General features: G+C 36.2%; 2 protein-coding genes across 15 annotated transcripts in view; both read left to right on the top strand.

Moving 5' to 3' along the window:
- LOC126866263 (peroxisomal leader peptide-processing protease) overlaps positions 1-1,902 on the top strand; it is a 29,361-nt gene extending 27,459 nt beyond the window's left edge. For all 8 annotated transcript variants that reach the window (XM_050619625.1, XM_050619626.1, XM_050619627.1 and 5 more), the window contains 3 exons: positions 650-934; positions 1,028-1,108; positions 1,671-1,902. In XM_050619625.1, the coding sequence (XP_050475582.1) occupies positions 650-934; positions 1,028-1,108; positions 1,671-1,765 (461 nt within the window). In that variant the 3' untranslated portion in view covers positions 1,766-1,902. The remainder of the gene's footprint in view (positions 1-649; positions 935-1,027; positions 1,109-1,670) is intronic.
- Positions 1,903-3,226: 1,324 nt separating this feature from the next.
- LOC126866248 (uncharacterized) lies at positions 3,227-15,745 on the top strand. 7 transcript variants are annotated; one of them, XM_050619560.1, is made up of 16 exons: positions 3,227-3,659; positions 3,985-4,249; positions 4,318-4,578; positions 4,731-4,984; positions 5,045-5,198; positions 5,285-5,578; positions 5,699-6,361; positions 6,485-6,727; positions 6,797-6,967; positions 7,055-7,179; positions 7,316-7,698; positions 7,763-8,133; positions 8,252-8,719; positions 8,808-8,950; positions 9,044-11,968; positions 12,703-15,745. In XM_050619560.1, the coding sequence occupies exons 2-16, from the start codon at positions 4,123-4,125 to the stop codon at positions 13,654-13,656; spliced, it is 7,536 nt and encodes a 2,511-aa protein (XP_050475517.1). In that variant the 5' UTR covers positions 3,227-3,659; positions 3,985-4,122; the 3' UTR covers positions 13,657-15,745. The 7 variants fall into 7 exon arrangements, with proteins under 7 accessions (XP_050475517.1, XP_050475519.1, XP_050475520.1 ...); XM_050619562.1 differs by having other exon boundaries at positions 3,227-3,543; XM_050619563.1 differs by having other exon boundaries at positions 3,227-4,249; positions 7,766-8,133.
- The last annotated feature ends 319 nt before the right edge of the window (positions 15,746-16,064 follow it).

A 16,064-nucleotide genomic window follows, 5' to 3' on the forward strand; every position in this document is an offset into this window, starting at 1 on the left:
AAGAAATTCGTTAGACATAATGCTGGTGTGAGCTGAAATGGAAAAAGAAAAGCATATTGGTGTCATCACTAGCGCAGTTCGTATTAACAGTTATACGTTCGGTTATATCAAGAATCGAGACTTTTTTGTAACGCATCCACACCGTTGGAGGTTATTCCGGTTGGTTAACGGTAATGAAAATAAGAATTAAGAATATAGGAAGATCATGGAGTAGAAGGCGACGTTGTGGCGCCGTACGTTGCAAGGGAAAGCAACACTGACCTTCTTTCATTGACGGAAAAATAACTAGGTCTAAATTGAGCCAATTGATCGTTGAGGGGCTGAATCGACGTTTCGTTGATATCGAACAAATGTTGCGAACATCCATCCCTCTTCCAAGCTCTCTCGCTATTCATCCAACTATCCATCTGCCTTTTTTCTTTCTTCCGCTCGTCTTTCAAACTCCCTTCAATTGAGTCTAATGAGCCTCTATTATTAACTACGAATTGGGTACAAATACTAACCAAATTAAAAGGATTTCTTTGGACATTTGTTCCACACATACAAGTGCGCACATACACGACTACACGTGTATATAAAGATGTACATATCTCCCATGTTGAACGTTGATAATCATAAGCTATGACAGAATAATATGCTTTTTTCGTAGGGGAAGAAATACTTTCTATAGGATTTCCAATCTCCTTGAAAGGACGGCCTACCATCAGCAGCGGAATAATATCAAAAACCTGGCGACACATGTTTCAAACCAATTGTTGCGTGCACGGTGGCGTTAGCGGTGGACCCATTGTTCGACGCGCCAATTTTAAAATGTTAGGGATAGTGGTTTGCAATGTTGCTTTATCGAACGATTCTGTTTTATATCCACGATTGTGCATGGCAATACCGACTACTGTTTTTAAGAAACCACTGGATGATTATCTACGAACTGCTGGTACTATACATACCGATTCGCTAAAATCTTTTCTTTTTTTTTTACTTTTACATTAATTCTATGAAAAATGAAACGTTATTGCGAAATTTTCAGATCCTAAAGCGTTAGAAGGATTGACCCAATATGATAAGAACGTTGCAAGCACTTGGAATTTTACTCCTTTTCTTCCCTCAAGTATGTAATATATAAACTGTGTTAAACAAAGTAAATATAATATATCGAAGAAAAGAAGGCCTTTATTCGTTCGATGATCAATTTCAACAGATTAAAATCAACTTCATGCAATTTTATAATGTGCTACTTAAGGAAATTTAAACGTTTAGATATAGCGTATATATCGTTATGCGGGATCTATTTCTCTAGATAAAAACACCAAATAAATATAAGTAGAATACTTTATCGGAATAAATTTAATGTATATTTTGTATAATTTCATGATATACTTTCATGCTAAATGTCAAATGGAACATTAAGCATTTAATTTCTATAAATTCCATTCGTTAATTTACGTAGAACAATTGTAGTACCTTATTTTGTTTATATCAGAAGATACGAAAAATAAAAGAACATGTTACAAGATAATCAGGCATTTGTTCATTGATCAAATGATAATTGCAACGAATTTATTATTTAAATATAGATAAAGGATGCCTATGGGTAAATGCTGTACTTGTTTCCCTGATAAAAAAATTTCATCCGAATAAGGATTTTAAGAAATCTGTTCTATCTGTTACAGGTTCGTTTTCCTTTTTGCTTCTAATTTCAACATCGGTATCCCTCTGTTTTATCTCAGGCGGTATAAAACTACTATCTCCATCTTTTTGTACTTGACGTAGCTTCCTACTTCTATCGATATTGTGCGAATAGTAGTTTGCTTCTCGTTTTGCCTGTGCAATTTCAGTTCGTAATCTTTGTTTATGTACAGCTCGTTCATAAGCTAAACGTTCGCTTAAGTGAATCCACTTGAATCTAATAAACACAATATAAGATTAAATTATTCCTACATAATAAACTACAGTCATAGTTTAAAAAGCAATTTGTTACCTTGGTAGATACTTTATATTCCAAATAGCATCGTAAAATTTGCTTCTTTTTCTAGATGAGATCTGTGTATTGTTCAATATAGTCGCAACATATTTTGCTACTGCCTTACTTTCAAATTCAACCCAACCTTCTGTAAACAACCTTGTACCAACTTTCTTTCGTTTCTTTGTTTTATCATCCCGTCTCAGTTCTGTATGGAAAAAACATAATGCATATTCGTCTATAAAAAAGTCTTATAATATATATTATCAGAAGATCAAACAAATATTGTTTTAAAACCGCAAATATCTTTGACTACTATTAAATAGAGGTTATGCTATATATAAGTGGGACATTTATCAGACTACCTTGTTGTTTTATCCGTAATGACTAACCATTTTCTGCTAACTGTAAATAGATTCTTCCAACTTTTCCGTATATAGAAAATAATTCACGAATTTTCGTGATATTCATGTATTTAGGTATATTAGATAAATATACAATTCCACGTTTTTTTCTTTTCACTTTCGATGTATTATCGAGTTTTACATCCTCTATATTTTCAATGTTTTCCACTTCCATATCCATATTTTGTAAGCACGAGTAAGTAAGAGTAAGAACTAATGCTATCTTGTGCGAGTAACAAACTTTAGATGACACATGCGACACTGCAACACACAAACGTGGTTCTTCGGTACTCCCTGCTTCTTGCTTTGCTATACTTTCATCTATTCAATTTTTAGATAGCCGTTCTCTACTTCTAATTTATCGTTATTCCAAGTTTGGCATCAAGCTTAATACGATCTATCAAATATGCTAGAGACGAAAGAGATGAAAATTGATTTTTTATTATTTAACTCATATGTACGATATATGATAATAAATAAGACATATCTCTGTTGTTCTTTTTTAGAATATGTCTTCGACTATATAAAAATTTCCGTTTTCGCCTAAGATTTAACAAGAAAAATGAGAAAAAATAGGTCAAGATATGTATGTACAATGTAATTTATAACTATGATTGAAAATTCTCTATATTATGATCAAACATCGTTTCTTACAATTAGGTAGAGAATTTGGAATACGAGAATAGTATCGGTGAAAAGTGTAAAAGCTAATGATAGCATAAACTGGAAACTGATGTACTGCAAATGAGAAAAATGAGAAACAGTTATGGAACTAAGAAAAATGAAATTTTTATATCGTCAGTCACGATTAAATGTGGTGTATTTAGCGCGGCACATATAGCGCTAGTGGTTTGCTCTTCTTGTTGTTGCGCAACGAGGAGCGCGCAGCGTCTCAGTATGTGCAGGAAGGTACAAGTGCGTTCGTAACATCATGTATCGTTGAAAAAGCCATTATTTTTCTGCTAGTTACGTTATTTTGACCAAAGTTTCGCTGATGAAGTTCCATACAAGTAATTCTCCTATGGAATAACTTAATAACAACGAAACAACGACGGATGTCTGAAAATTTTCGGGGAACGTTACTTGGCTGAATCAAACAAAATGGCGACTATCCTTTTCTTGGCGGTACTGTTTACTTGACCGTGAACGTTATGTTCTTTACAAAGTGTGACATTAAAGGTGTTGTGTATTTAACTACTCTGCTATTAATTAATATTACTTTAATTTGATATTTAAAAAAAATCTTGTGCTGTTTATTATTTTCAACACCATTTTCGCAATCGTGCATTAATAGAGTAGGTAACAACGCGACAAACACGAATAAAACGATAATACTACATATGTATGTGGTTATGAGTGTGTGTGTGTGTATATACCATAGTTTTTTTATTACTTGCTATTTTATTTTTTCTCCATTTCTTCTGATTTTTGATATTGATGTATCTTAAAAAATTTATTCTGTGAGATTCGCAACCTATTTCGATGTCTTACCCGGCAGCTTCAATTACATAGCAACGATATTTCATTTTCATTCAACTAAGAACGTGGCGAATTAATTGGCATTCTTGTTTATCTCTTCTACTATCGATGCTTGTTCGAATGTTTGCTCTTCTATTTTAGAAGTGTATATAATCTTTCATTCTTTCGGATACAACGACTTATTGCTGAAACGGATGCAACATCTTGCAATTGTCCTTTTTGACAAGACGGTTTGATTAAAACAGTAAATACCGCGACAGTAATTTAGCTTAGAAAAAAATGTCTAGCTCGTACATTATCGAGCCACAAGAGAGCGGATCAGGAAAGAAGGATGATACATTAATTATCATTGTCAATGATGATGGTACTATATCTGTCGACCAAGAAACTTTGCAGACTTTAATTAGTAAGTTACATTATTTGGATAACTTGGATTGTCAACTGTAAATATTGAATATTCGTATTGATTTTCAGTGAATCAATCTAATGCAAATGTCAGCGTTGTTAGAGTAGGACAAGCAGAGACAGACACAGAAAATGGAGATATTACATTAACTGTAGATCCTCCAATGTTTACATCTGCTGCAATTAATTCTGGTGGTACATCTACTGATGCAACCAGTTTAGTCGATCCTTTTATGGAAATGGATCCAGAACAGTTGGAACGATTAGAGACAGCTTTACAAAGTGAAGAGGCAAAACAAATTCTTGGAGAAAATGTCACAGCTATGCTTGGTATTTTTATTATTATTATTATTATTATTATTATTATTATTATTATTATTATTATTATTATTATTTCTATTCTGTAATATACTGTATTGTTAAAATTATATTATTCATGCCACCTTTCCATTCATATATATAGCAATCGCTACATTTTATAGATATGTTAACAGTAGAGGAACAACAAAACTCTATAAGATATAGCGTTAAGTTGGATCACTGCTACACAAGTAGATTATCACCTTCTGATCCAAAACCGAGGGATCCATTGCCTGTTATCGATTCACCTACTTCCGACGATGGATTACAATACTCGCATCAACATTCACCTGCTCCTGGAACATCCAAAACATCGTCCCCTGTCGGCGAAGCTGAGAATACTGTCGTGATCAAGCCAAAGGCTACAACCAAAACTGTGAGTATTTAGGTAGTTTGAGAGAACCGAATTAGTCGATTGTTACGATATTTATCTTAGGGCAAACCAGTTGGTCGGCCGCGAAAAAATATCCTCCCGACTTCTGTTCCTACCTGTAATAGCAACACGAGATCATCGACCAATATAGCAAGTACGCCTAAATCTCTCGGACACCCGGTTCCAAGGAATTTATTGCAGCAGGGTGTTGGAAAACGTAATCATACTGTGCTGTTCCATCAAATTTATCAAAAACACTATTGATATCATAATAGCTCTTATTACTCTTCTTTCTTTGGTTAGATCAAGGAAAATCTAATGACGAGGATGAAGAAGAGTTAATGTCATCCAGTGAATCATCCGAGTCAGAACCACCATCTGACAATGATTCAGATTTTGGTCCACGAGGTCCTAGAAGAGGTGGTATAAGAGCTAGAGGCGGTAGGAAAGGGCTTACTACCAGAGGAGGAAGTATGGTAGCTACTCGTAGAAGAGGGCCCAACAAACAAATGGATATGGAACAAGTTCGCCGATTAGATATGGAAATGGCTGCTGCTGTAAATGCCATGAAGAGTCCAGAGAAAGATGAAAAATCAGGTATGAGAGTAGCAACGCGAGTCATGACTATATGTTCTATGATAGTTATTTGCATAAAATGACAATAAGGCGCGTGAACTAATGGTAGATTAAAGATGGTTTTATCTTTTTTTTCGATAGGAGGATTTGGTTTCGTTAAAGGCAAGAGACAGCTTAAAACCGTTATTGGTCGGAAGAAAGAGGAATCGCAACGCAACGAATCGTCTTCGATAATAAATCAAGATGTGTCGGTTAATTTTGAAAAACCGCTGCAGACGACGAACCAAGTTAAAGCGAATTTGATCAATGCTAATATGGTTAAAGGTGACATGATTCTCACAAAACCAGGACAGGGAAGAGCTAATCAAAAAGTTACTTTTGTACAAAAGCAAGTGCTTATGAAGTCGAATGACCTTAAAAACATCGACGTAAAGAAGCAGGTGATTCTTCCTAAAGGGAAATTTTTTAATCAAACCGGAACCAAGTTCTTCGCGACCAAAGATGGCAAACTGGTCCAAATACCGGTAACTACTAAAACTATAACGTCAAACTTATCGATAACGCAAATGAAAGGTGTGATACCACAAGTGTCATCAACACAACAGCCTGCCATGATACAAACTCAGATTTCAAATGTGCAACAGCAGCAATCCCAACAGTTGGCTAAAGTGACGACACCTGCTGTTATTTCAAAAATTAAATCTTGCGATCCGAAGAAAGAGAAACGAAAATCTGACGGTCTGGAAAGTGTTACGAAAATAGAAATCGATACCAATAAAACAACAGAGATCAAAGTTTTTGATGGTTAGTAAGAGTAGCTTATTTACCTGTAATACCTTATTTCCCCTATATATTATTCTCATTGATTATCTTACTCAATACACTAGATATATGAAATATTTCACTTAAATTTTAACCTGCTTTTAGGTATGAAAAAACATGCAAAGAAAGAGAATCGTAAATCACCAGCGTACATGGTTGATACTTTAGGTCCTGCTCTTTTTTCAACCCCAGATATTATTCGTCGTGTTGGTTCGAATGGTGATTCGAAAGTACAAGAAAATATAATAACACCGTCTGTAGCTGTTGTTTCTTCTGGAAATTCTCTTATGCAAGTAACACATTCGCCATCATCATCGTCGACATCACCCATAACATCAAATCGTTCAGGTTTGTACTTGTATATGTAGAAAAAAAATTGTTATACGTTCAAAATTATTCAAAATTTTGTGATTAAAGGTATTATCTCTATGTCTTCCGACCGAACTACACATTCTGAAACTTCTATCTCCACGGAAAAGCGAGAAAGTCACGATTGTTTGGTAGAAAATCAGGAAGCAGAGTCTAAGCCGGGTGTAAAATCTAACGCATCAGAAGAATTACAACCAGCTCTGGATTCGGGTAAGTCGGGTAAGATACTAATCTTAGATAAAAGATGTGTTGAAACAGTTGTCATGTATATGTATTTATCATTCTAATCTCGAATATCTTTTGTAGGCGCTATAGAAGGCGAGGAACATCTACTAGCTACATTAGAAATGGAAGCTAGTAAACATGAAGAGGAATTACTGGCTGAAGCGTTATTATTACAAGAAGAACTTGGAGTCGACTTGGCTGAACATGTATTAAGATTTTTGTTTTTAATAGCATTAGTGTTTTAATTGGAGGATATAGTATCGAAAACTTAATTTTTATTAGGAAATAGAATCGGTTCTCTTTTTTCATTTTTAACTTTTCCGTTATTCTTCAACTGTATAGGCTGCGCTTGTAGAACAAGGAGGAAGTGTTGCGTCGGAGTCGATAACCTCAAATAACATACTTATTCCTTCCTTGATCACATCCGAGCAAGAAAGTGCTAAATCGCTGGATCCTTCTGCGACAATAATCGTAACAACAACTATGACAAGCACAGCAACAGTTGCAACGATGGCAACAACTAGCGCGAATACAAATGAACTTAAAGAGACAGGGAAAAAGTTTGTCAAAGACGATAAGGAACCTATTCAAATTATTCGTGGTGGACGAGTAATTACGTTACCTCCCATCGAAGCACCAGCTACCAGAAGCAAACGGTTACAAATTAAAAGTACTGAACCTATTCAAAAATCATTTGAACCTGCTAAACGGATGGAGAAGCACGGGTACGTAACCAAGCCAAATAAAACTAAATTATATAATTTTCAGATTATATTTGATATTTGCTAGAAGTTACAGTGTACAAACAATGCAACAAAGGGCATCGTCGCAGTCCATCAAACACGAAATTCGTGCGAATATAGATCAAGGTGAGAAAAATGAATGCGCAATTCGGGTGGAAGAAGAAAATATAGAGGAGGAAGCTGAAGAAGAGGAGGATGAAGAGGAGAAAGATATAAAAGAGAAAGATCGGAAACAGGTCGGTGAAGAAGACGAAGAGGAGGAAGAAGAAGAGGAAGAGGATAATTCAGATTCAGAAGATGATCCTGATAGACTTTGGTGTATATGCAAAAGACCGCATAACAATCGTTTCATGATTTGTTGTGATGTATGCGAAGACTGGTTTCACGGAAAATGCGTACATGTCAGCAAAGCAATGGGTAAGACGAAAAATACTGTAATTATTTTGTATAAATAATGCGATTGTATAAAGCATAAAATATGTATATATTGAGTTCTTAGTTCTATTTTCTACTTTGTTTCTTCTCTTTTATCTAGGTCAACAAATGGAGGAGAAAGGAATAGAATGGGTTTGTCCAAATTGCGCCAAAAAGAAGGACGAAGAGATAAAAGCTAAATCGAGTACCCAGAGTGCTTCTGGGAAGCAACGGATTCAATCTGACACTGTATTTGAGAATACAAAAAACCTTCCCACGGTTAATCAGAGTTCATCTACTGGAGAAACATCGCCTTTGATACAATCTGGTTGTGACTATGGTGGTGTTCAATATTCTAGTAGTATGCAATGTGTCGTTTGTAAAAAAGAAGCAAGAAACTCGAGCATTTACTGTTCCGACGCATGTATACTTGCACATGCCCAAGAAACATTGACCAAAGACAAACCAATACCAGGACCAACAATTAGTCCAAAAGGAACAAGGTCGTCACCGTTCGACCCTGCTTCAAAGTCGAAATCCGATGCTCGAGTTATCGTTTTTGAGAGGAAAAGTGGAAGAATATTAACTGGTAGCTTAAATACATATATTCATGGCGTTTATATTCACGGGAAAGGAAAAGAGATATTTCTATTCATCGTTGTCGTTGTTCCTTCAAGGTTCGGACGCTCCTACAAGATCAAATTTGCGTACATGGTTAAAGGAACATCCTACGTTTGAAGTGGTTGGGACGAATAATCTTGGTGCACTGCAAATAGGGAAAACGATTGCGACTATTCAAACACAAGTACCTGGTAAAACAGTGAGTATAGAGATTTTCTTTTGAATTGTTTGCTTTTCATGGTCTGTATGCTTTTTATTCTCATGCTAAATGTTTAATAAAATGTGATTTAAGACAAAGTCTGCACTACTGTCACCCGCAAAAGGACAGAATCTTCCGAAGATGACGTACGCGAAAGTACCAGGTTCTAAGCAAATGATTTTGACAGCAGGAAATAAAAAATTTACACTTATTTCTGGCGGACAACAGCAGCAACTACAACTACAGCAACAACAACTACAGCAGCAACAACAACAACAACAGCAAACTCAACCGACAAGTACAAAATCAATACAAATGAAACAAACGTTATTGTCAGGGTCAAACAAGAGTCCTTTGTTATTAAAAACGACAAAATTGATTACTCAACCACAAATAAAGCAATTGGGTGTTGCTGTGTCACCTAAACAAACACCAAATGCAAAGAAGCAAGAATCAAAGCAGGCAATCTTACAATCGAAACAACAGCAGATTAAACCAAGCCCACCAAGAAAACCTGAGACAGAACCTATAAGATTAAATATACGAAAAACTTTGACAGAATTGTTATCTAGCCGTATAAAAGAAACCGAAGATTTGAAACTTACCGACGAGGAAATAGCGGACCTAGCGTATAATATCGAATTAGAGTTATATAAATATTTCAAAGACACCGGTGCAAAGTACAAAGCCAAATACAGAAGTCTCGTATTCAATATAAAAGATACGAAGAATCTAACATTGTTTAGAAAGATAGCTGATAGATCGTTGACGCCGGATGCGGTGGTGCGGTTAAGTCCTGATGAAATGGCCAGTCAAGAATTGGCTGAATGGAGGGAGAAAGAAACAAAGCATCAGTTAGAAATGATTAAGAAAAACGAATTAGATTTAATGGCTCAGGCTAAATCTATCGTCGTTAAAACGCACAAAGGTGAACAAATAATCGAGAATGATGGTGGTATCGATCATGTGGATCCAAAAACTCCGGTGCAAGATATCGTGACTGCATTGAACAGTGCTGACAGCATAAGTTCGACCGTGGATGATATGGAGAAAGATTTGGAGAAGGCAATCGACGAGGAAAGATTAAGAGGCAAGGAAGATGCGAAAAAACTGAGGAACTTGGATGATAAGAAAAGGAAGGAAAAAGACAAAGATAGAGGTAGGGAGAAAGAAAGAGATAAGGAAAAAGAAAGGGGAAAGGAGAAGGAGAGTAACCGTTCAAAGGGTGCGAGCGATCGGCGTGGTAGAAGTATCAGTAGAAGTAGACATAAGCACGGTAGAGACGATAGGGAACGTAGTAAAACTAGAGAGAAAAGCAGAGAACGGAGGTCTCGAGATAAGGAAGGGAAGCGTGAGCGAGAAAAAGATCGTGATAAGGAAAAAGAACGAGATCGCGAAAGAGATCGAGAGAGATCCAAAACTAGAGATCGGGAGAAATTAAAGCTCCGCGAAAAAAGTAGCAGAGATAAAGCTAAGCAAAAAGCGAAGAACAGGGAGAAAGAGAGGGAACGGGAACGACACAAAAGCAATGAAAATATTTTGAGAAGTCGCAGTAGTGGTTTTGCTTATTCTGAATTGAAAAATGTTGATAAAAGAGAAGACGAGAAGAAAAGAGAGATGGAAAAGAAAGAGGAATTGTCAGGTTTAACGGGAACATCGGCCGGAAAATCTATCGAGGATCGGCTTTGGCGGCATATCGAAGACGAAGCAACTACCAACATCATTGATGGGAATGATTCGGACGTGTCAGACAGAGAACCTTCTTCAACGGTTAATATCAAAACACCAGACATTAACGAAGAAATTGATAGAGAAAGAGAACAGGAATCATCATCAACTGTCGAGGGTGAAACTCCGAAAGCAGGAGGATGGCAAACGGTTTGGAGGGGTTTTGTTAACATGGTGGATGTTGCAAAATTCTTCATCACCGCACAAGAGGTGAGTGGTCATGCGAAAGATTTGATGGACGATCTACCAGATACAGTTGACGTTGTTGGCCGAATAAGTCACGAAACTGTTTGGGATTATATTTCGAAGATGAAGAAGACCGGTTCGAAAGAGATTTTGGTAATTCGACTTACCGCAGCGAATGACGAAGAAAAGATTCCGTACATAACGCTGTATAGTTATTTGAACAGTAGAAGTCGACTTGGAGTCGTTGGGAATGTTTCTAAGAATATAAAGGATTTTTATATAATGCCATTTTCAAATCAGAGCACGATACCTCAGGTTCTCTTACCTTTGAACGGGCCTGGCTTCGAAGAGCACAGACCGCATCTTCTTCTAGGAATCATTGTTCGCAACAAAAGAAAACGACCCGCTGGCATATCGTCTACAGGCATACCGATGAAATTATCGAAGAAGGATGCCGATCGAAGTTACACGCCACCTTTAATAGGTGCCTCGAAAGATAAGTCTAGCAATGGTAGCAACGCGACGATCATCGTATCTACCTCTGTTACCTCTACCGCGACACCAACGATATCATCACCTTCCTTGGCAACCGCAACGAGTACATATCATAAAACATCGGCTACCACGGTCAGCACGACCGAGTCTACGAAAGAAAAACAACATCCCGTTACTCAAACCACTCTTGACAATTTAAATAGAGCACATATAGGAATGTCGAGGAGTACGTTACTCGATACTGCGACCATATGTAAAATAGTCCCTGAATTGTCGTCAAAGATCGATCTTACTTCTTCGCCTGGTAAAGTACCTCTCGAGGACGATGGTGACGAGCCGTATAGTCCTGGCCAGATGGACGAGGAAGATATTGATCTTGACTTACGAACTTGTCCTACATCGACATCAGTAACCACAGTAGCTCCGATATCTGGTTCACTGGGTATTCACGATGTTAGTACACTCGATAATGGTATCATTTCTTCCAGTAAAAATTCGACCGAACTCCAACGAAAAATGGAAGAATTAAATAGACAAATCGAAGAACAGAAGCAACAAATACAGAATATTAGTTCTTCATTTCTCGGTGAATCAACGCCTACTTTGCCGGTGAGAATTTTAACAAGATTTATTTTTTATAAAATCGAATGTTATTGTTTTTCCTTTTATCCTATTGTAAATAAAATTGATTTCAATTCTATCCGGATATCCTCTTCCTATCCTCGAGCTGCTCGGATTTTTACTTCTTGCCGTAAACATATTTCACTGAGGTTTTTTTACTTCTGTCTGGGAGGGAGGGGCAGGAGATATACTTTTTTTCTTTTCTTTTTACTTTTTTTTTCACCTAAACTTATCTATTTGTACAATTGTATAAATTTCATTTACGATTTAAAACGATCACGTATTTCGAATCCCTACGTGTCATTACGATTACAAATACAAATGGCGTACGTTCTCTATAATTTTCATGTTCGTCGTTATCTTCTGGCAAAAGAAAAAGGAAAAATATATTAATACGCGACATATATTAAACAAGTAGTAGAAGTCTGCCAGTAGCTCTAGGTCCTTTCATTTCCGGTCTTCATTTCAATTCTTCCTTCTGTCAACTGATATCAATTAGTATGGTTAAATCTAAAACAATGTCGGCGGAGATTGGTGGTTTGAAGTTAAGATTGTACTTTGTTTATTGCAAAGAAATTAATCGTGTCATACGCATTTAATTTTCCGAATACAGTGATTTCTTAATACGTCCGTAGAGGATATCGAAATTGAAAGAAAGATAAGAATGGAGTTACAGACTGTGTAACATTACTAACGTTGTTGTGGTTTTGTTGGTTTTTCAGGGCTTAGGGCTGGACCCACCGCCCAGCGATGAATGCGAAGAAGCTTACAGTCCTTCGGACACGAGATCGTTTACACCACCACCACCCACGAGTATTTCAAAGTTCACTCAACCGATTCTCGAAAAAGTCTCAAACATAACGATACCTCCAAATTTACAAGAGATTTTAGCAAACGTCAAACGACAAGAGAGCTCTAAAGTAGACCCGTATTTACCTTCTAAACCTAGTGCCACGTTCTTAACTACTGCAAATTCTTCTATTTACCAAAATTCGGAAAAATATTCCTCATCGCCTGGTGTAAAACTTACAATTAGCGGATTAAATAAATCCAATTCGGAGAAATCTATAGTGGAATCGTCATCTAATCATCGAGAATCGATTTCAAAAGAGAAAGAAAGTAAGGGTACTTTGAGCTCATTAAGCGATTTGGATTTAATTAGAAAAGCAGAAGAGGAATTAGCGGCCGTCGCAGCTGCATCTGCCGCAATAGTGCCAGAAAACAGGGTCACCGAAAATTCTGTTCCATCGAGTTTATCTGGAACAACAACAGCTCTTCCATCGATCATGGGAACCACTACGTCTCCATCGTTAATCTCTCAACCATCTGCAAATCTGTCAAGTTTAACTTCAACGGGTTCTCCTACTCATGAAGGGATTCCTTACAAAAATCCCTTCCCAGAACCTTTCAAACGAAACATAGCCCCTGAACAGCCGAAACCCCCAGGTCTCGAAGACGAGGATTTCCCTCCGTTTCCATCTACGCCACCAAACTTGGAAAACAATGTATCTAAAACGACATCTTCTCATTCAAAGTTCGTTCCAAAGAGTGGTATTGTGTTAAGCGTTAAACGGAAAGTTAACGACGACGTTCCTCCTACTTCTCCTTCCTCCTCGACCAAAATAATAAGAATGAAATCTCGATGGGGCCAGGGCCCATCGGAATCGATCGATTAGCTACTATATTATACAAGGAGGACAAGCTTTTCCCAATGAAAGGTTAATATTATCAAGCATTTCCATTTAGGAAGTGGAACGTCTGTTATGTATTCCAAACTTTTGCGTTGAGCAATGTAACTGTATATTCGGTTAACCCTGGCTAAATTTGAGTAAATTTGGTACAAAGACATGTCATTGGATTGTTCTTCGACTAGAATTCGTTGGCTGGTGACTATTAATACGAAAAAAGGACAGAGAAATTCTTTATTGTGTATCATTAGTTGTTAGTCATATTTTCCTACCAAATCGATGATCTTGGTATAAACGTAAAAGCGTTTATTATTATCTGATACGTAAAAATCGATCTGTTTCACATGGATATTTGATCCTGCGAACCATCTGCGTTTGCATGTGTACGTGTGCGTGTGCGTGTGCGTGTGTGTGTGCGCGTGTGCGTGCGCGCGCGCGTGTGTGTGCGTGTGTGCCTGTTTATGCTACATGCGTGTGCGTATGAGTGCGATGTGTGCAGTATTAAAATCAACAAAAAAGGCAGAAAGCAAGGACTTTAAAAAAATCAAATATTGTCGAAAATGCTTTGGCACGAAAGGTTATTTTGTAAATACCAAGGCGATAAAAGTGAACGCTCTTTTTCGTTCATTAAGTCCTTCGCTATGTGTATATAGTCTCACTAAAAATACTGTAATATATTGTTTAAATTTACTCGAAAGATCATGTAATACGGTGCATACGTGTTACATGATCTGTCAGTGTATATATATATATATATACATACACATATACACTATGTGTCTATATATAAATATATATACACGTAAATATACACACACTATATATATGTATATATAAGTTAATTATAAGGATCTACGACCGACCAATGACTTTATTTTTCCGATCAGCACGTTTGTACATTTGTTTGTACGGTTCATTTATACGCCGTGCATCTTTTTAACAATTCATAAATATAATATGATACTTTTAAGTTTGTAATGCTTCATTCGGGAAATTGAACGTTTATGCAAAGGTGTAATCGTAGATTCTTTGACATGCATACGGTTCAAATGCTTCAAATTCACTACGGCTACATTGTCTTTATTTTTCCATTTTCAATTTGAGATCTATGAAGAAACTAACCAAAAATCGGCGATCTCTCGTTTTTCCTATTTTTGATGTTCGTTATAAGTTTGTAGGTACACATTGATAGTGTCGCGGCGTCGCATGGTTAACGCATATTGATGCACTAGTACTACTGTGCTATTATTCTTACATTATCCTCCCTTCCATTGAATTTCACTTTATTCTCTTCGTTCCATTTTCTTCCTCTCATCGATGCGATTCATTCAACTACAATCTATCTTTGATTCGCTTGCAAGTAATACGAAATATTGCTTGAAGATCGAAGACCTATTAGATATTACAATGACAATTATATGTAAATACGGTTTCGATTTAATAACATATTGCTGAAAGTATGCAATTGAAATGGAAACTTATATTGATTGACACACACTTGTATGAACAATGTATGTATGTGTATCAAAAGGAGACAAGCATTTTGATCAAAAGGGAGATCGTGCAATTTTCATTATTCTTACACAAAATCTTAATCATTGCACGAATATATCGCTCTTTTCATAAACGAAATCCTGTGTACGTTTAGCTATATTCGTTTTATACAGATCAATTATCGTTAAATTTAAGTTTTGTACACATTTTTGAATAGTGTGACACAATAACAATTCATTGTATAACGACATCATTATCGCTTTCGTTAATGTTGTTTTTACTATCTTTTATTACGATTAATATGATTGCTATTGCATATTGTCATCTTTATTGCTTCGTTATCGTCATTGGTACTGATAGTGTAATTAAAATCATCACTTATTTGTTAGTTAATCATTAGAATTATCGTTACCGTAATTCTACGTTATAAAGGTAAAGTCGATGATTAACGTAATTAATTTTGATCGTAATTATACATGCAATTATATGCAGATTATTCATTGTTGAGTTTTCTTAAAACGAGTTCAAAGAAAATCAAACGTTTTGAACCGTCGGCACTATAAAAAGTACTATGAAATTCGATTATTCGTTATACGTTATTTTAAACCAAGATTCTTAGAGCCAATCAGATTTTGCGTCTATAAAAGCTCCAATCGCGCATATTTGTATACGGTATTTTAAAGTAGGATTAAAATTCTTCACTTTTTTAATTACAAATTCTCCAAATTCTACGTGAATATAAATATAATCACAGTAAATTTTGTGGCTTTTTTTTTATGTGACATTTTCAGTAGAAAAATTCATAATTTATAATATTCGGCCATTGCACGACGTTGAAACGGAGACATCTGAAGAAATTAACTCTCATTATTAGTAAAATATTACTGATTCAAATTCGAGCA

This window comes from Bombus huntii, chromosome 6 (genome assembly GCF_024542735.1).
Source record: "Bombus huntii isolate Logan2020A chromosome 6, iyBomHunt1.1, whole genome shotgun sequence".
NCBI lineage: Eukaryota > Metazoa > Arthropoda > Insecta > Hymenoptera > Apidae > Bombus > Bombus huntii.